The 21,707-nt window shown below is 42.0% G+C and overlaps 1 protein-coding gene across 7 annotated transcripts in view; it reads left to right on the top strand.

Annotated features, from left to right (window-relative positions):
* Positions 1–20,783, top strand: part of LOC144945026 (ephrin type-B receptor 2-like) — a 139,404-nt gene extending 118,621 nt beyond the window's left edge. For all 7 annotated transcript variants that reach the window (XM_078873195.1, XM_078873194.1, XM_078873193.1 and 4 more), the window contains 2 exons: positions 16,310–16,465; positions 20,308–20,783. In XM_078873195.1, coding sequence (XP_078729321.1) covers positions 16,310–16,465; positions 20,308–20,416 — 265 coding nt within the window. In that variant the 3' untranslated portion in view covers positions 20,417–20,783. The remainder of the gene's footprint in view (positions 1–16,309; positions 16,466–20,307) is intronic.
* Positions 20,784–21,707: the final 924 nt, after the last annotated feature.

Here is a 21,707-nt window from a genome sequence, read left to right as displayed (position 1 = left end):
ACAAGTGCCACCACTTTGCACAAAGGCAGCAGTGATCACAATCATAATGATTATTTATTTGCTCTCCAACACACTGTACTTGTAGCAAATTGGCATGTTCTGTTTACGTGACAAACCTTACTAATTGGCTGTGTCGGGTGGTGGCGGGTTTAACGACACATTCATATTTTCGCGATCTAACCCAAAAAAACCTTTATCATGGATGATATTGGTCGCGAAAGCCTGCGCGTTAAACCAACTTTTGTTCATTGGTGCCATAATTCCAAGGATTATATGGAGAGGCGCGCTGCCCTCTGCCATAAGGCAAGTAGAATTTCTACTGCTGGCAAACCTTCACTAACGGTGTGCCACCGCCCCTTTGCTCATTTAAACCGACAACTTGGCTCGAGTTTTATTTCAAGTGAAAAGTAATCTCTGGAGCAGAAGTGCAATCTCTTTAACCTCTAGAGGAAAAGTGACTGTGTATGAGTTAAATTAAAAGATGTCCTTTCTGAACATCCGAAAAAAAGATCTCGGACCAAATGGGGTTTATCACTTTATGAGACCCCGGTCCTCAAAGTGCAAAATCTCTGTGGCTTACTCTTTAATAAAACAGATTAAGGTTGGCCCCGCAATTCAAGTTCAGCGGAAATACCTGAACTGCTTATCTAAGCAAATGGGACAAAGGCCCTCATGCGTAGATGGGATTTTAGTAGCACAATCCTTGCCCTTGTGCTTTTGTGAACGGTAAATTAGACTACGTTGAATTTAAGAGCCTTCCAGCAGAAGGAAATAAGTAGGCGAAGAGAAAAAAAAAAGGTGTTTGTGCAGTATAGATCACATCAGCCGTGACTTAGCTTGGTGTGTGGGTTTAAATTAGAGCGAAGCGGAATAGACATGGATTCGACCAAGTCAATCGATGAGAAAATATTATTTGTTATTTCTGGCCTCTTAAACAAAATACAGCCACCACCACGAACCATACCCAGCTTGAAACGTCATCAAGCCCTGCTCAATTAGCTGTTGTCCAGCATCACACGCAGTTCTAGATTGAAAACTCATTTTTTTTAGGTCTGATTTTAGTTTGGTGTGCTTCCCCTGCACCTCTGATTAGCACGGTTAGCTACGTACGGTGTGAAAGAAGTTCAACATACATACAGGAACAGAGGTAAGACGTGTAGATCAGGGAGCAAACACAAATGAGAGATATCGTACCATCCGACAGTGAAGGTACATGTTCTTGAGCAGACGCGCGCTGCTCAGTGCTAGATAGTCGCCTCCAGATTGAGATAGTTTGTGGCATCACGGGACCATGAGGGCTACTGACCGCATGGGGGTAAGGCCTTTATCTAGTAGTGGATAGATAATGGCTCATGATGATGATTATTATTGCGATGAGTCACGCAACAATACAACTGGTTCTGCCTCGCTTTTTATAACGTTTGTGATGCAGGTCTTGTTGTACTGACCGCTGCTGTAGCTCAGCGGGCCAGTGTGTGCTTACTCTTCTCGCACGTGTTACCACATCCCCCCCCACGCACGCACACAATTAATGGCGGATGACAACATCCCCAGGTGGTCGGATTCTATTTGAGAGTTGCTACATTCGTGATGAGGTTTCACCATCCAAGCAAAACCGACCTATGGTTATTATTGTTATTCTATGGAAATCCGTACCGGAGTTGGATTTAATTGTTGAGTTTGTGACACCGGCTATGACTCGTACGATTGATGCCGTTACTGTTGGAAATGCAAATTTTACAGCAAACGAATTAAATGGTTGGACAATCTGACGTCTAGCTCCCACAACAACTGGTTCTTCTGGGTTAACGCTGCTCAGAAGGTTTCAGTCTCAACTTGGAAATGTAAATTGCCAAGCCTCTCATGTCTAGCACACTTAAGGGATCTACACACTTCCATGAGTTGGTGTCAAAGTTCCTTTGGGGACACATGCAATGATTGCTTACAATAACACTGCTTGGGGGTTGGCGTTTAGTCGTCTAAGCCTCAGGAAAGCCAGCAAATCCTTAGAAAAGCAACAGCAACAAACGGGAGAAGAAACACACCTCTGGTGTGTCTTCCTGTCATCCCCGCCTCATCGCCATGTGTTAAGCAACCACAGCTCTCAATTGTTTAGTGAACATGATGCTATGTTGGGGGGGGGGGTGAGATCACGACACAAAAATGTGGCATTAAGAATATATTCCTTTTAGTCTGCTCCATTGGATTACACAGAGGTAAATGTCACGTCAACCCCACCAGTTAGTCAGTAAAAGGTCTCCCCATGTCACTTTGGTCCTATTGTTTCACCATACTTCACCACACTCGTCGTTATGGCATGGTTCGGCTATCACTCGCCACTGATGTCAGCCGAGGCCTTCATTCAGCGGTGGATTGACAAAAAGTTGCAATTATATACGTGTTGTATATTTCGATTTAAAGCTTTCGTGACTGCAGGGATTCATCTTCTTGGTTCTTTCGGTAAAGTCACGTAGAAGGGAAGTAATAAAATAATAAAAATAAAACATAATAAAATAAAATAATATATTTTATTTTATTATGTTTTATTTTTAAAATAATATATTTTATTTTATTATGTTTTATTTTTATTATTTTATTACTTCCCTTCAACGTGACTTTTACCGAAAGAACCAAGAAGGTGTTGTATATTGTTAGCAATTGTGATTGTGAGGCTTTAATCTGAATTGCTTCGTCGAGGGGCCAAACCAGATACATTTAACGTGGTCAGTTTAAACTTGCATCCTAACTGTGTCCACAACGATGTTTTGAACAAACCTTTGGAATCATATTAAGAGATATATTCACAAACATTCAATTGTTTTAATCGTTATGTTAATACTGAAAAGTAAAAAGAATAAAAATATAACAAAAAAACTAAATTGTTAATGGCTCAATCTAGATATTTTGTTTGTTTGTGCAAAGCTAACACATATATAAACAACTGGGGTGTGAGTCATGAACTCGCAATCAATATATCAACATTGATTTTGTGTTTTATCAGCACATCGTGATAAAACGTGCCACACATGTTAAATACAGCGAGTGTGCTTAGCTCACTTGAATAATTTCACCCATTGGTTATTGACCATCATCCCACCTATAGCATCTGCTATGCTAATATAGTGCTTGCGTGCTTCAAACATCTGGAAAATAGCATCAAATCTTTATTTAAAAAAAATAGAAATCACATCACACGTTCACTACAGCATTCATTCGGCGTTCCGCCAAAACGCATGACAATTTTACATCGATCTGATTTGAAATGGCAACGTTAAATGCGGGACACGCACATCAATAAGCAGTTCTAAGCCTCGTCCCCCTGCTACCCTTTATCAAGCCAGCACACTCAAGCCACACCAAATTAGTTTTAAATCAACACACGCATGGGAGAGCATTTCCACACGCGCGCACGCACACTCGCACGCACACCACTTATCACGGAATACACTAATATTAACCTTTCACCGCCGCCATGGCAGGATATCGCAATAACGACTTTCCGTTTGAATGATAGTGTGGCCTCTAAATGTTCCTGCACATTATGCAGATAAATTACCTTAACTGCTGAGTAGTTCACGTAGCTACATGATTTAACATTAACACAAATAATGAACATGCTTCATTTTGGTCATCTATGATGTTTTGCATGTTTAGTAATTAACTTTACTTCCTGTACAATGGTATTGTTGTTATCTTGCCTGGCTACTCCCACCTTTAAACCCTAACCTTGCATTTCACTCTGCTAAATCTACAAAACCCCAACTTGATTTAATCTTTCATGAGCACCGCAGTGAATGGCATCCCACCATGAGGATGTGAAATGTCCTTGTTTGTAAGTGTGTCTTCGGGAAAAAAAAAATGCATTTATGTTTTTAGATGTATATTTTTTTTACGCAGGCCCTCTGTTAAACTCAAATTTTAAGTTAACATAACTCAATGTAACGTAACTTCTCATCGAAGGTGTCCTCATTGGTGCATTATTATCTATCACAACAATACATTTAAGCCCAAAGTAAGAGAATAAAACAAGACAAAAACATCTGTTCCAAAAACACACACAATACAAGTTGAGTGTATATTACATTTTGTAAAGTTAGCATGCACATTAAATCACTTTAGTAGCTCTTAGTAATGATGGCTATAACCTTTCAAGCTTGGCTTTCCTTGGTTTTTGTCAGTTTCTTGGTGAAAACACTCGACGGTGACACAGAGATCAGAGGAACAGCAGTAATTAGATTGTGATCCACTTCTTTTGCCTTGGGCGCTATTGATAACACGAATACCCTTTTCAAATCTGAGCGTTTGTGTTGTGGGTGATTTCTTTCCCTCTTCGCAACTAAAGGGAACACTAAGGCAGCACTGATAGATAAATTATACCTCGTGCCTTCAAGCAATTTCCCTCACTTTTGCACAAAAGATCTTTTCATGGCTTGATAAGAAACCGTGGGAATTTTTAAGTGTTTGAGAATACGCTTAAAAAAAAATAAATAAATGAAAATATCTATCTGTTTTGCGGAATTTTTTTTCTCTCCCATGAAATTGACAAGGAAGTTGTCTCAATGTTGGCCGGTGTTTCCATGTTATTCTCTCCTTAGCGTATCTTACTCCCAGAATGTTTTGATAATCATATGCCACTGTGGTTGTATGCATTTGCTGCGAAGATATGGGAAATGTCTCGTTATTTTAGTAAAAAAAAGTGAAAGTGTGTCGTTTATTCTCAAAATTAGCATGAGGTAGGATTCGGTACTATTGGCTGTTCCAAGTATGTATTAGGAATTCCACATTTCTATGGTAGGACCCAGCTTGTTTATTCAATATCCATTGTTGCCGTATTGTGTATAAAATAGGAATATATATTATACGTATAATTCAGCACGTGTCAGTGCTAGGTGGATTGTTGTATCGCGAGATCGTGAGGTGGCAACAACTGGGAGAGGCCTTTGTCCAGCAATAAACTCATAATCACTGATGATTAAGATGGTACATATACAATGAAAGATGGTCATTGCACCGCATGTATTCGGATGCACTTCTGCGGCCGTCTAGAACACCCTTCCTTCCAATATTAAGAAGCCACCGGAGCTATGCACTTTTAAATCTACATTAGAAACTAATTTCTTTCAAACTGCTTCTTGTGTTTAGTTTGTTGTCCTTCCCCTACACCTCCAATTAGCACGGTTGGCTACGTACGCTCCACAAGATGTTCAACATACATATATAAATATTGAAATATGCATTCTACAAAAGTGATGTATTTAATGAATAAATATTTATATGTAGACGTTTTAACCAATAAAATCATATCCGAGTGCTTTGGACAAATGTGAGGGTTTTTGTAGTGAATTGTGTTTCATTTACAGGCTGATTATAAGATTTAGTTCCAAATAATGTGGCCTAAAACTTAATTTAGTGTACAGTTATGAAAATAACTTTCTATTTTTTCTAATACATTTGTATGGTTCGTCGCATTTTGGATTTCATGCCGATTTCTATTCCATTGTTGATGTGAGCAAGTCTCCATAGACAAGTTCATGTACATTTAAATACAAGTGGAATGCCAACAGCATAACATTTATCAAATTATTTGCATTATTCATCCCGTTTCTTATTAAATTTAAAGGAGCCATTAAGATGCATAAATATTGCAAGTCATGCAAATACCGTTGTCAATGAAAGCATTCACACCCACAAGACAATTTTCAAGTACATAATGTCACGTAAAATTTTCTACATTTTATTTCCCGTTAATAAACCGATTAATACCAACCTGTACAATTTGTGCTCGCACGTAAAATGGTAATACTTATTCCTGATAGCTTTCATTTAATATTACAATGCTCAGTGTTATCCTCATTGATGTATTGCAAATCATTCTCGTAAGCCTTTTTATCATATGAAAACAGTGTGTATGTGGCGCTGGCTAATTAATTTCATGGGGATCATCTTGTTTGAGGATAAATAGGTCAATATTTAATAACATTGGGGGTCAAAGCCCGCTCGACTTTAAGATATGGTTTACTGCCTCATTATTTTCCTTGAAATCCATAAATGGAAGCATGCATTTAAACGTGAAGAGATAGCAAAACTACACACATGAGCGTATCCTAAAGCAGAGGTGTGGACTCGAGTCATGTGACTTGGACTCGAGTCAGACTCGAGTCATGAATTTGATGACTTGCGACTCGACTTGGACTTGCATAACAATGACTTTGTCCCACCTATGAGATGTGGACTCGAGTCATGTGACTTGGACTCGAGTCAGACTCGAGTCATGAATTTGATGACTTGCGACTCGACTTGGACTTGCATAACAATGACTTTGTCCCACCTATGAGATGTGGACTCGAGTCATGTGACTTGGACTCGAGTCAGACTCGAGTCATGAATTTGATGACTTGCGACTCGACTTGGACTTGCATAACAATGACTTTGTCCCACCTCTGTCCTAAAGCGAGGGTGTGGTGGGTAATATATATTTTCTGAAGTTTTGTAAAATTATTGGGTTTTGCAAGTTCTGTGGGTTTTATTTATAGTGGTAGAGAATGTCTTGGAATGTGTTTAATCATATTATGGGAGTGCTGCGTTAAATACAAGTAAATAGGACAAAGACTGATGTAAAATAAATGATTGAACATTTCTGTGAAAAAAAAGGAACGGATCCTCCGAGATTTTGTAATGTACATTCCAAAATTCAAGAGCATAAGTTCCTTCCTGCGGAAACATCGCGTGGCAATAAAAACGTTCATGTTAAAAAAGAAAACATCGCCTGTTGTTGGCAGCCCTGAGACAGTGGTTTAATGTTTTGTTTAGAATGATCACGTTTGACTTCCCATCTTGGGCTCAGTCAATCCCTTGAGCAGAATTTGAGACGGCCATCTCTCTCCTAGCGCTCGGCTAGTTTCTTCACAAAAGTCAAGTTTTTTGGAAATTAAAAAGAAAACGTCTTCCAACGTCATTGTGAGTAACGTTGTAAATGGAGCTGATGAAATTGTCTTGTGTGCAATAGCTGAGCGGATTCTTATTTCGTGAGACAGTGAGGTATGATGGTGGCTATGGGGGGAAATGTTTTGACCCATCAATGAATAGATCATGGATGACAATAATGATGATGAAGTCTCATTAACAAACTCAACTGCACAAGCGTATCACTCATATTTCAAGACGCTTCAGGGGGTACGGAGGCACATCTCACCCGTGGTTTGGTTTGAGTCTCTACGATCGATCTTGGAGTTTGCTCAATGGAAACACTTGTACCTCACAGCAAGAGACGATTGAGAGTTTGATTCCTGACTTGGGCACCTTTCTGCCTGGAGTTTATATACTTTCCTCCTGTACCGCATGGGTTTATTCTGGGTTGTGTGTCCTTACATAGATACAAAAAAACTTTGTAAATGGTTGTTGGCCGAATATCCAAATGCAGGATTCTCCTGAAAACGAGTCTTACGGACTCGGTGTGACATTTCTGGGTAAATGACTAACATTTTATTTTATTACAACTCAACACGAGCCCAAAAACAAAGCACCAATCACCAAACGCGGGGATGGGTGGGACAGAAATCCCGCAAACAGCAGCCCCCGAGTTTAAGATGTAGGCTTCCGCGACCAATATTATCCACAATCGAGGTTGTCCACCTGATGACTCTAGTTGTAATTATTGGAGAAACGTCGTACTCCAATTGTAAATGTTGTGGGTTTAACTCTCCAACACACTGGTGTGCTCAACTTGTGACTAAGTGGCATGTTTTTTTACGTGAAGAAACTTACTTATCGGCTGTGTCGGGTGGTGGCGGGTTTAACGACACGTTAAAATTTACATGATCTAACTCAAAAACCTCTTGTGGATGACTGCAGCAGCCCCCGAGTTCAACGCGACAAGGTGCCCAGTGAAGGGTTGAGAACTAGGGGGGGGGGGGCTCACTGCCCCTACCCATGTGGGGGGGGGGGGCGGTTCTACGAGCAAATACCTGAGGGTTTATGAATAAGTAATTATTCATATTACATAAATTAATAAGGTCTCTTGTAGACTGGGGCCGCCAGATCCTTCCCACGAGCGAGCCCATGGCTGAAGACAGCAGGAATGTGCTCCTGGAGGTAGCGAGCTGGGAATTCGTGATGGCCCATCGCATTGTGAGCATAGAACCCTTCCGCTACCCCCCCCCCACCCCCGAAGTGGTCATTGAGGCTTTTTTTTTTGGTTTTGCTCGCAATTACCACCGCTCCCCACGGAAGTCCTCAACTCACTTCAGTGGCGCGCTTGAGGTTAAAACACGCACCGACGTAATTTGCGTTACGAGTTGCGAGTGCGGAGGCTTTACTTTGCGATGCTATCTGATGGTGCGTGTTCCATGAGTTTTTTTTTCTTTCCTCGGACATCCTTCGATGTGTTCGGCGAAGCGGTTTGTCTGCTTCGGGTCGCGTAATTGGTAATGTGAAAAGTCCCTCCGTGTCACACGCATTTTATTTTTTTACATTATCCTCGGATATTCTCGTATAATGTGTGCGGTTAACACCAGAAATCAAGGCATCTCCTTGCTCAAACAAGTGTCTTGCAATTCATCGATTAGCCTCAAGTCAGTGTTATGCATTCAGATTTCATTATGATGTTTGAGTCTAATTGTATTGTTCTAGTTCTTCCTATCCCAGACCAATTTACAGAGGCCGCTGGGTCAATGAACTTTCAGCAGCAGAAGTAGCAGTCCTATACTGTTGGAGGTCAACATTATCATAAGTAACAATCATTGTCATCATTATCATCCTATCTGTTGCTGATGTTTCCATGTCATTCCTCTTAGCTCATGTGCCTCCTCTACTCCATAAGACCACCTCTGCCGCTGTTGGTAGTACAATTTTGTTTTCTAATTTTACTTTAGTTTGCGTCTTCTCCCGCACATGCCGTTATTCACATGTTACTCTTTAGCCAATGTTGGTCTTGTTTTTAGCCATCCTCGATCCGAGGGTTGGCCCCACTATGGGGAATCCTTCATCACTGACTTCCATGATCTGCTATCCTCATTGTCTGTTCCAGCTTGAGCCTCGTAAATGCTTTGATGTTATCTATCCATGTCATCCTTGGTCTTCTTTGCGCATATGACCCGGGCATTGTACCTTGCATACTCTGCTTTTCCAAACAAGTACAAAAAATTCGCATGACATGACCATAGTAGGGTAGCTTTCTTGATGTTATCACCGCTAGCAATTTTGGTACCGTCTTCTAATGGACAGTTCATGGTAACTCGCACATTATATTTATTTTACCACGTGACTGCCTGTAAAGAGAGACGTGCCGCATCAGTTGACTCTCGCCCAATTCTAAGTAACCAATCTGCATTTGGTTTACTATATTGCTGTCAGTACTGTCAGTGTTAATTGTTTAGTTGGCATTGGCGTCATAAGTAGCACCGGGGCCCGCTCGTTTAAAGACACCACAGTGCTAACATCGGCCCGCTATTCACAATTCAACGCCTCGCTGCCCTCGCCAGACAGATTTGGCACTTGGAGCCAACTTCTGTGATGCTGTTAATTGAAAAACAAAAATCACTCGATCGTTCATAGAAAATACTCTATTGCAGAGGTCGCAAACGGGTTTTGATTCCTTACCCGTACCCGTACCCGGCCGCACCAGGGTCGCAAACGGGTACCCGTACCCGTACCCGGCCGTACCCGTACCCTACCCGTACCCGACCGGGTACGGGTAGGGTACGGGTATCGGGTACCTGATTGCGACCTCTGGGATGAAGCCATGTTGCAGGCGCAGGTGAGTTGATTCTAGGAAATTGAATTGTGAGAAGAGACAAGACGTTGGGAAATGAGTGACAAACAGTTACTCACCAGTGACTCACAGTCTACCCGTACCCGTACCCGGCCGCACCAGGGTCGCAAACGGGTACCCGTACCCTGCCGGCCGGGTACGGGTAGCCGGGTATCGGGTAGGGTACGGGTATCGGGTACCCGGTTGCGACCTCTGCTCTATTGAATGGGAACGAGCGCGCGTTATTTGCGTGTGGTGACTGCGGCCGAAGTGATCACCGCAGCAAAGCGCCTGCTTTCCCCGCAGCAGCAGCAGCAGCGGCGCTAAACCAATGGGCCCACTGACTGCTGTTGACAGTTGTCTTGAAACGAGCCGCCGCCAGTTTCTTGTTGTAGTTGTTGACCAGATGGTCACGGGAAGTCAAGATGTTGGCCCCCGATAGTAACCTAAGCGACCATTGTATTTTTTTTTTGCCGCAGTTTGCGCCGAGTGACAACAGGTGCTTGCGATGATACCAAGCTGCGATGCTGGTGAATTGCTGCAACAGTTCCGATGCGGTGTCGATATCACGGGTGCATCACGCTTTGTATTTGTGGTAAAAAAAAACCCCAGCCTATAGTCTACTCACATGAGCAAAGGGAGAGGTGGTGGTCATCTCCGTATAAGCGGTACTTAATCTTGATTTGATGCTGTCGTGACTGCAGGAATCTTAACTCTTTGGTTCTATCGGTAAGGTCACGTAGGTACAAATAAAATAAAATAGATCACGACGTTTCGATCGCAACACAAGCGACCGTCATCAGGCGGAACCGATACAGCAGGACAACTTATTTCTACCTACGTGACTTTACCGAAAGAACCAAAGAGTATTGGCGGTCCTTACTTAGACGATTCCTTATTTCTATGCCGGAGACCAGTCTCTTCGTAGGATGATCGCTGTTGATTTACCACCTAGTAGAAAGCATTGTGTAGGGACAGTAACAGATACATACTACGGTAAGAGGTGGTGACAGCCTAAGGACTCCTCCATCCAGCAGTGGTTTTGTGATGAGGCCAGGTTGACCCCTTGTCAGTTCTAGAACCCATAACTTCCTGATTAAGAGCTGAGCACTCTAACCATAGTGACACCTGGTTAGATTATATTTAGGGAAGGCAATATCATAATGCTGGCTTTTGACTTTTAGTGTTATTTGTGTTGGTATTATAGTATATATTCTAGGTGTTTTGGGACATTCCTGTGATCCAGTATTCCGCAAACAGGGTTAGGCAAATGGTGCTAAACTGATCGAGCGTGCCTGTGTGTGAGAAACACCTCCGGGGCTTTCAAATGGCATGTAGACATTAGGTCAAGTGGGTCTTTGTTCATTTTTTGTGTGTTATCCTCTCGCCAATATGAGTTTTCTCTAGGTCCTCCAGCTTCATCCTTACAGGCACAAAGAAAATACTAATTGGCCAAACATCCCAAGTGCAGCCTTTGTGAGAATGAGTCTCAGGGCTCAGTTGAGGCTTTCCTGGGTAAATCGCTATTTTTATAAATAAAATTACTATTTTTATTCTTCTAATCTTGAGTGGATGGAGCGTTTGCCCAGAGGTAATTATTCCATAAAATAAGGAATGCCTGTGTGGTTTTTATATTTTTATTTTCTAAAGGGGATGTTATTTTAGTTTAGCTTGCCAACTACTATGCATTTTGGATTAAATTTCTCAAAAGCAATGTTAAATACTGACCACCTTCAGAAGAGTCCATGATATATTTAACTTTAGCATGAACTTTAAATTATAACTGGTTATAATCAAAATGCTAATTAACAGTTTCAATATTCCATTAGAATATATTCAGGATTTTTTTAGGTTATTTGTTAATCGATTGGATTACATTTTTATCATAAGCAATAATGCCACAGGCTTTGCATTTGGAAAAAAATGTGAGTCGTAATTTTAAAAGGAAAAAAAAAACATATTTTAATAATAATTTACATTATACTGTACCTTTAACTGAGACCATAATCAACTCCACTGTGATAATAAAATAAATGAATTCAAATTCATATTCTTAGGTTTCTTTTCTGTAAAGTCACGTAGGTAAAAAATTAAAATTAATAAAAGTAAAATAAAAAATAAAATAAAAATCACGATAGCTGTATCAAGTGATACAGCTATCGTGCTGTGATTGTTCCACCTGAAGACGGAAGCTTGTGGTGCCTCCGAAACGTCGTGATTTTTATTTTATTTTTATTTTACTTTTATTAATTTTTATTTTTTACCTACGTGTCTTTACCGAAAAAAACTAAGAATATGAATCATTGCAGTCACGAAAGCTTCAAATCTAAATGGATTCAAGCCAATAACAATCCAGAAAAAGACACCTCCCCCACGGAATGGTGGCCGTGGGGTTATTTTACCATACCCCACCTTGCTGGTTAGCATGGGTTGGTGACGGGGTGGAGGTGAGATGCGGGGTGGGGGATGGTGTTTGATGTTAGGTTGGAGGCTAGAAATAGAACTCTGCTCATCCTCAGCACTCCACCACCACTCCACTGAGTTATACATTCCTTTAAAATGTATACATATATATGAGTACTTATCTTTTGATCTCATGTACACACCGCCTTGCACTATAGCGATGTGGAATTCCCAATATCATAGTGGGACCACTGACAGAGATGACCACTGCCCTACCTAGTTGAGCCACCTTGGTTTTTGACTCGATGCGTAAAATACCTTGACCAGAAATAGCTCACTTCGACCAAGAATTCAACTTATTTTTGTTATTTAAAAGTATGCATAAGCAAAACAAATATATAACATGTCTCTGTATCTATGCATGGAAGATGTTTTCTTTTTTACTTGGCCCATGTTGCATCTTAACAGAGGCTGTGCAGCGTTTTTTCAATTGAACAAAAGCCTCGAAATTTGCCTAATTTGGGGACAGAGACAGCTCTTGGGATTAAACATTTAAACACTTTTGCAACCTTATATCGTTGTTGTCCTGCACTCATCCGGCATGCTTCGGTATACTCTTTTCTAACCATTCTCAATAGGGATGTTGCAAATCCCATCAGTGAAGGCGATCACGGTAGCTTCCATGTCGTGCATTTAAAAGCCCCTCAAAGCAGCGCATGCGTTGATATCTTCACTCGGAGGTGCATCGCATTTACCTTTGTTATGAACTTGTTGTTTAAAATACAGTACCGCTCAAATTACTTACGCAATCATAAAAAAACGCACAATAACTGGAAAAAGCCCCATGTGTAAGACTGGCTGATTGTTATTTATTGTTGGACGGCCTTGGAGAATTGTTTTGGCAATGTTCGTTCATTGAAAGTGGTTTCACGTGTGGTCTCCTTTAAATGCTCTATGAATACGAATTGTGTAGCGGTGTATTGTCTGTTATTTGGTGAATAATATTGACAGAGCTGTCAAAGCAATGATGCATCTCTTCATCATTATCATCATCAGCAGCCATGATCAATCAACAGCTGGATGACGTATGCCCCTATATTGTTGTGTTGCTGCTTTTTCCTCATTTGGCAAGCGAGTATTTTTGTTTTACGTGGCTTTTTCTTCTTGCTTCTAGCCACCTTGAGCCCAACTTTGCAGGCCCTCTCTGTTAAGCTCTTCAATTATTTTTGCAACGGCCAGTTTCCATCGGTTGTTATCAATCTCTTCAGCAGATATGAGATGGTGAATCGCCTGTCCGCTTATGTTTTTGCCTTTTTTTTCCTCTCCAAAACAACACAAATGTTTTTGTTGTGTTTGTAAAGTTTACGTGAATAGCCTTGTTGGTGAGAAAACAGTTGTGGTGTTTTATTGATGTCTATGAGCAGCAAACTTACTTCATTTATTTAATTTATTGTGTTTATGAAGAAGGAGGTCTAAATGAAAGTGTGAATTTGATCGCTTTCCATGTTGCCAACATGACATTTTAAGGAGTATTTACACTGTAAAATTCTAGTGGAGTTTTCTCCAGGTCCTCCGGTTTTCCACTCCACAATTTAGAAACATGTGTTTAGAGTATTTGGCTGCTATAAATTTCCACGCGATAATCCACTTCATTGAGCTATCATTTGTTGGCCAAGTCGCTTCTGAAAAATAGCTATATAGCTCAGTGGTTCTTACCTGGTAAAATAAAAGAATTAAGTTCCGTTTAATGCAGTATGTAGTGAAAAAATATATCAAGGCGGGTGCATTGTGGCGATATGAGGAGGAATGTTCTTGCCAAGTGACAGTTGTCATCATTCTCCAGGCAGAATCACAGACCCAAAATAACGCGGCACAAAGTTTCTACGAAGATTATCTCTCTTTTCCATCTACCATTGTATATTGAGTTTTGTGTGAACACCAAAGCACCATTTTCGTTCGTCCCAAGATCTCAAAAGTGAAAGCTAGGGCGAGAGATAAGAAGCATGCTCAAATTCGGCAAAAAAACTAATTTCTTCGGGAAGAAATTGAAGTTTTTTTTCGCCAACGGTCAACTGCAGCCGAAATGCACCGCGGCTGACCCAGCCTGAGCTGCACTGGCTGCATCGGGGCACGACGGCGTGGATCGTCACTGTTGCGAGGGAGACCACTGAGCAGCTGGGATGGACAGGAGGAGGAGGCATGCATTGTGCTTGAGCAATAGGGCAGTTCATTTGTATGCTCCGCGTGTGTCTCCGTCTATCTCTTTTGGTATATATGTGTGCGCACCCGAGTGGGAGTTTGTATAATGTTGTGCTCTTTAGATAAATAATATTTATAAAAAAAAGCACATCAGGTTAGAAATGTATGTTGTCTCCGAGCTCAAACAAGCATTGAGCTGTGCTCCTAATCATTCATGGCCCTGTGGGAGTGGTGTAAATTTCACATTACTATGGAAGAATTCAAATACGCGAAGCACAACTCCTTTGCATTGTACTTTTCCGCTTATATCATCATAGCCCTGGGGTAAAGCGTGAGTGTGCAGTGGCTCGCGTATTGTGCGATGAACCCAGCTGACCACTCAAGGATAACTTCCGTGGTGAGTGATGTCTGAACCAGTCCTGGGTCTCTCCCTTCAACTCACAGATCAGCATGGTGAAGATTGGTCAGACAATTCCCCATGGCTGACACAGCATGGGGAGGACATCATCCAGCAGTTGATTGATATGTAGCTCTACCAGTAGCCGTGATCATAACGATAACTCGTGTTACGTGTCCAAACAGCAGTTCCACTGCTGGATTATATTTTTTCCGCCTGAGGACGACCGCTTGTGTTGCGATCGAAACGTCGTGATTTATTTCATGTTATGCCTACGTGTCTTTACCGAAAGAACCAAAGAGTATAACTTGAAACATTGAACAACAGCTGATTGTTCATTTGAAAAGTATGCTGTGGACTCGAATTCGTTTCAAATGGTGTTCTGTATTTGAAGGCAATTAATAACGAGTCAATGAGTTTAACAGCAAGTGTGCCCACTGGGGAGATGGAGCAGTGAATTATCTCGTGTGCAGGTCGATTATTACAGTGCAGGAAAATTATGAGAGATTGGATCACTTTATCCAGCTGTATTTTGTTCGTGGCTGATGATGATGATTAGTTTAACAGCCTCAGCCAAAGTAGGCTATGGATTCTGAAAGGTATGCAATTGTAAAGTAAGTAATACAACAAACTCATGGTCTCATAATTTCCCTTAATTGATCTGTGGTTGCCGAGAAACCGTTTCCACACCATAGAGCCACATTAAGCGAGCGGGCGAAATAATTATTTAATTAAATTACGTCACCCCGCTGAATCGAATGCAAACTTACGTGGAACTTAGCTCATGAAGAGACAGGAATTTGTTTTAAAAGCATTTCCTTGACAGGGGCGAGTCTGTCAATTGGACCTTGCACCATTTTTGCAACCATTTTGTTTTTTTAAATCCTTTATATTAAGTTCACTCGCTTGCTTGCTTGCGCGCTTACGACCGTGCAAATCTTTCGGTCGTTTTTTAACCCACTTCCCGTGATCCAATCGAGCTGACATTTTGCACACAGACTCGTTGTGCGTGACAATTTATTTTCGTGAAAATTTTTTCCCCAAAATTTTACACTTTCTAGGAAAAAATAAATTTAATATTTAATTTAAAATACCAATGTGATAAAAATGAAACTCTTACTCAAGAAAAACAGAAATGAATAATAAAATAAAACCGATGCCACGCATATAAAGGATTTATAGTGAAAAACTTTGTTTTTACGGGTTAATTTTTTCTCTCTCCAGATTTATTTTTGTGTCCTTCCCCGTGCCCTCGCATGCGGCTCTCTTTGTCAGGGGGTGTGCACAGAACCGGCCCTAGACCTTTGGGGGCCCTAAGCAAAATTTGGTTGGAGGCCCCTTTGATGTATTATTTTTTTCACCCACTAGCTAGCAGTGACTCTAGTGGCCACGGGGCCCTTTGCAATTGCAAGGGTCGCTTAGTGGCTGGGCCGGCTCTGGGTGTGCACGCACGAGTAGTCGCTTGCGTGCGATCCCTGCCGATTTGCCCGTCAGTTCGCGTGCGAGCTGGCGCTAATGTCACATGGGGGGGCGGGGTGCGACTGACTGTTGGACGTGCGCAGGGACTCCCAGCCGCTGCTGGACCGCACCATGCCGGACTTCACCAGCTTCGCCTCGGTGGACGAGTGGCTGGATGCCATCAAGATGGGTCGCTACAAGGAAAACTTCGCTAACACAGGCTTCAGCTCCTTCGACTTGGTCTCTCGCATGACGGCAGAGTGAGTACCCCTTGCGCAGTCACGTGCTCTAGGCCCCCCTCCCCCCTCGCATGCGCCGCAGCTAAATGGTCGAAGCTCTGAAACGCCTCGCTGCCTCCTTGCGCATACGCAACACGAGCGGCAAACGGCCGCAAGCGCCGTTCTTTTGATCGTGGTGGTGGACATCGACGCAGCGCTCGTGCCATGGCTAGGTGCACTTCGTGCGGTGGGTCAGACGCAGCTGTGGCCAGGGGTGATCGCATTCAAGTCCACAAAGTTGCCGATGCGCGCGCACACACAGAGAGAGAGAGACACGACCCGGATTTCCATGCTGCCTCTCTGACACCTCTCTACGTGCTGTGAAGAAGGACGATCACCAGAAGCATTGCCTATTGTTAACGCTTCCTTTTCTTGAGGCAGTGTCGTTGATGAATGCCAGCATTTGAGTTTGGGTGCACGTTGTCACCAGCTGATTTGTTTCATTATAAAATGTGGTGTTGGAAGAGAGTACCTATTTTCTTTGTTTGTCTATATAAGCGGTGTTTTTTTTGTTTTAAAGAGGATGCAGTACGGATATCACAGGGTACCGATTTTAACAGTAGCATGGACTTAGTTGAGAAATTAACAATTACTTAAATTCTGTAAATAAATATATATATGACACGAGAGATTTTGCTCTTCATGTAAACTATAACTGTGGTAGTGGGATAGTTTTTTTTAGTAAATTATTATCTTGTATTGTTTTTTTCTTTTCAATTTAGAATTCGAGTAGTATTGTATACATATATCTTGAAATCCCAGTCTGTGGTCAACTCATCCTCTCATCTGTAAGAGACTGGCTCTGTGACTTGAGTGCTACGCTGAGCAGTTCAAGGGAGGGGATGCCAGACGGTTCTACGAACCTTCCGATCGTAGTGATGGTGGCGATGGTGACGATGGTGATAATCTCCAAAAAAACGTCACAGGTCTTGAGCCAACGCTGCGCTACGCATTGTTTATCGTCAACCGTGAGCACGCTGCCGGAATTGTGCCAGTTAGAGACACGGTTAAAGCCCTTTAATAAACACGCTTGCAAATATTGCCTATATGAATCAATCGCAAGTCCAAACACATTTTTTAACAGTGTCAAATGATCCTGTAGGATTTCAGAATTCTGTTGGGAATTCTAAACAAATAACAATCCTTTGACATGTCTATAATGTCATACAGATGTTTTTTCCCCCCCAATATAAGAGAACATCCTTGGGGGATTTTTAAATGTAACGAGATGCAGCATTCTCATTTATAATGGCAAAAGAAGAAGATCTGGTGAGGGAGTGGTGGCGCTTGTGTTTTGTGCGCTGCGCTGTGAAGCCAGTGATCTAATACGTTACGGTGATAGTCGCCCTCCCCACAATCTGCTGTGGCCAGTGTGGTGAAGTATGGTCAAATAAGAGCCATGGCCATCAGGAATGAGAATTGAAAAATATTTGTAAGTGTACTAAATATGATCAAAGTGATTTTGATTGCCAAGTTTTCATTTAAAGTGGCCGCTATCTTTATTGACTGAGAATTTGATCAAATGCGTATGTAAATATGTATATGTTCACCACACCCATATGTGTAAGTGTACTAAATATGATCAAAGTGATTTTGATTGCCAAGTTTTCATTTAAAGTGGCCGCTATCTTTATTGACTGAGAATTTGATCAAATGCGTATGTAAATATGTATATGTTCACCACACCCATATGTCTGTGCCTCTGTGTGTGTCCGTCTGTCGACTTAGCCTCAAATAAGCACCTGGTGCTCGCTAACAGCACTTGCCCCAACAGTTTGTGAAGGCTATACAGGAGGGGGGTCTTTGTCCGTCTGTTGTGGGGAGTTGTAGTGTAGCGGTTAGCGCATAGCGCTACGACCATGACGACCCTAGTTTGATTCCCGCTCATGCCCAACACCAGTGACGATTGTCTCAACCAATCACGCCCCCCCCCCCCTAGGTCGACTCAGCATCAAATGAGTACCTGGTGTGGTGTGTAAACATCATCACAGGGGAGAAAAAGGCAGACGGGTGTGGTGCTAACCACCCCACCCCCTCATGTGCCGTGCCATCCTCCATAGATGCTCGCTAATACCATTTGCCCAAACAGTCTGTTACAGTTGAACACGTTGGCTTTTGCGACCAATATCATCCATAATAGAGGTTTTTTGGGGTTAGATCGCGTAAATACAGGCTATACGGGGATTTTTGTTTTTTTTGTCTGTCTGTGTGTGAAGTGGGTACACTGAGAAATAGAATATCAATCGAGGTAAATACAGAGCAGCAGGACAAGACGCGGGAAGAAAGTGCCAGACGGAAATGATCGCACAATATCTGAGAATGAATGGCGCAGAAGAAGATGGAGCGATTGACGCTCAATAAAAACGCTGTGGATAAAGGAAGAGGAATAAAGGCAGAGGCAGATGGACAGACAGATGCAGTCCAAGACACACGAAGAACTTGACAGAATTGCTGGGTTTTCATATCGAATAAGTGGACATTATTCCGCTCGTGCGGATTTCCGTGCGAGTAGTCGGATGCGTAGGGAATGTTGAATTGGCACCACTGGTCCAGGATTACAAACCGATATGAACAATGCCTAGTGATCATTTGACTATGGGTACGCATTGAATCACTGAATTACTCGAATAAATACGATTAATTTACACAGTACATGTGACCGTCTTTGTAAATTAAGACCAGAGTGTCTAGGCAGATGTCTTTCGGTGTAATGCAAGACAGTTTAATGACTGAATTTCGATTTAAAGCTTTCGTGACTGCAGGGATTCATCTTCTTGGTTCTTTCGGTAAAGTCACGTAGAAGAGAAATAATAAAATAATAAAAATGAAACATAATAAAATACAATTCTCACGACATTCAGACGCTGTCTTTCCGACAGCCCTGTTCTTCACCTGAGGATGGCTGCTTGCGTTGTGGCCGAAACGTCGTGAGAATTGTATTTTATTATGTTTTATTTGTATTATTTTATTATTTCCCTTCTATGTGACTTTACCAAAAGAACCAAGAAGAGAAAAAAAAGTTTAACGACTGTAGAGATAATAAAAAATTTAAAACTTGGACATAGGCTACATCCACTGCACTTGACTCCGATCCATTACATTCCACATCACATTCCCGTCCGTAAGCAGTGGCAAATAATGTGTGTGTTCTTGCCACATGATGAGGTGTATGCTCATCCGCACGGCATGTTTGGCGTGTTTTTTTTTACATCACAGTAATGCATGTTGGCATGTTTTTACATCAAAGCAACCGAAATTAATAAATTTTTATAAAAAAACCTCATCAGTTTCCATTTTAAGGGGATGCTGGTGCCGTGGTGAGGCTTACCACACTGGACTTGCAATCCAGAAGTCGTCAGCTTCGATTGTCCCGGTGCCGTGGTTGAAACTATCGGCGAGTTTCTTTTGCCAAATCACCCCACTGCCCTCTGTCCACACAGCCAGAGGACCACCGCAGGGAGTCGATCTGCAGGTCGTGTGCAGTGGGCTGAGGTTGTGGGTACCGCTCACCTCTTCAAAAACCGTCTGACCAGCCTGTTAGAGGCGGTCAAATACTCGCTTTGGAGAGGCTCTCAAGAGCTCCCTCTAGTGGGGGGGCCCTTCCACCGACAGTGGTGTGAGCAAGCAATTGCAGGGCTGCACCTTAACCTTTTCTTTGTATAAATGTTGCAATTGTAGCTGGCAATGCTGCAAGAAGTTTACCTGACTTTTTTTTCTTTCATGTTTGGCTACCGAGTCATCGTGTATATATATGTTTCATCTTCACGTATTAACGGTGGTCTTTTTTTTTCTCCCCTTCCTCTGGCTGTATTTTTGTTTCTTAGGGACATCTTGAGAATAGGTGTGACCCTGGCAGGCCACCAAAAGAAGATCCTCAACAGCATCCAGATGATGAGGGCTCAGATGAACCAGATTCAAGCTGTGCAGGTCTAATGAGAGGCGGCTTCCCCCACCGGCAAAGCGGTGCAATGATGCAGTGAACATTCTTCCTGCCTTGTCGTCCCCTCTTTGCCTGGACTTGCAAAAGTCACGTGTCAAAAGTTGTCATTGCAAACGCCGACCAAGCAGAGAGAAAACAAAGGCACGAGCAGTAAAAAGCAAGATGATAACGTTGTGTTGTCGAATGGTTAGAGTGTGAACTTGGGAAGAAGGTTTTGTTGAGCTCACGTGGTTTGTTATATCTATATTTTTTTGGTATAATCATAACTCGATCATTAATTCAATCCAATTCGCAGTCCCCCATCCCCTCCCCCTCGCCTCCCTGAATATTGTTAGTTCTGGGCCATAAGGGGGGGGGGGGGGAATCAAAAGAATCATGAATGCGGAGTGAAGGAGTGTTGTGCACATCTCATCCGTGACTCTCCCGTGGATATTTTCTAATCTGATGTGCAGAATATAAAATTGACCTTCGTGTCATCGAGCTCTCAAAGTATATTCCTTCATCTGTGAAGATGAGTTTGATGGTTTCTGATAGGCACTAGACCTTGATGTTGAAGGCTGGGATTAAGTATGTGCAGGGAAAGGATCTGTTGAACTGGGTAATTGAATTAAAGTTTGCTTCCAGAAAGAGGCCTTGCCTTTAATTCTTAAGTCACAGACTTTGGAAAATGCATCACAAGTAACATGTTTAATCAAAACGGCTACGCAGATACCTTCATATTGAAGGTTGTGCGTGGAAGTGGGGTTTTTCTTGCTTTTATTTTATCTCTCGTGTGAATTGCTCTTAAGTTATATGAAGTTTTTTTTTCTTGATGATGGTGATATAGATTTTACTTCTTTATACCAATGTACCCAACCTTGTTTTTTTTTACACTTCAGAAATGTAACTACCCCTTGGTCACAAACACACAGCAAGTAACGATCACTCATAAATAAATACACCAAATATATCACTGCAGCCCTGTTCATTTTCATTGTGCCATGATCAACGCTACCTATAATACAAAATGACACGATGTATTATTCAACAGTAAGTTTCCAAGGAAACATATCATTCAAAGGAATTATGAGTGGATTTTAAATATATATTTTTTAATTTCAGATCATTAATCACCCTCGTGAAATTTAATGATTTTTTTTTATAATTGTGGCTAATGCGTCAAAGTGGTGTGTGGCTTGGGTGTTGTTCCACGGTCTGGTTTTTAGTTTCTCGACCATTGCCGTGAATCGCAAACGGTTGTGTGACCGCCGCTGCACGGCTTAATTTTCCCGGCATGCGCACGGC

This window comes from Lampetra fluviatilis, chromosome 36, assembly GCF_964198595.1.
Source record: "Lampetra fluviatilis chromosome 36, kcLamFluv1.1, whole genome shotgun sequence".
NCBI classification, from domain to species: domain Eukaryota; kingdom Metazoa; phylum Chordata; class Hyperoartia; order Petromyzontiformes; family Petromyzontidae; genus Lampetra; species Lampetra fluviatilis.
This window is presented reverse-complemented; position numbering and strand designations above follow the sequence as displayed.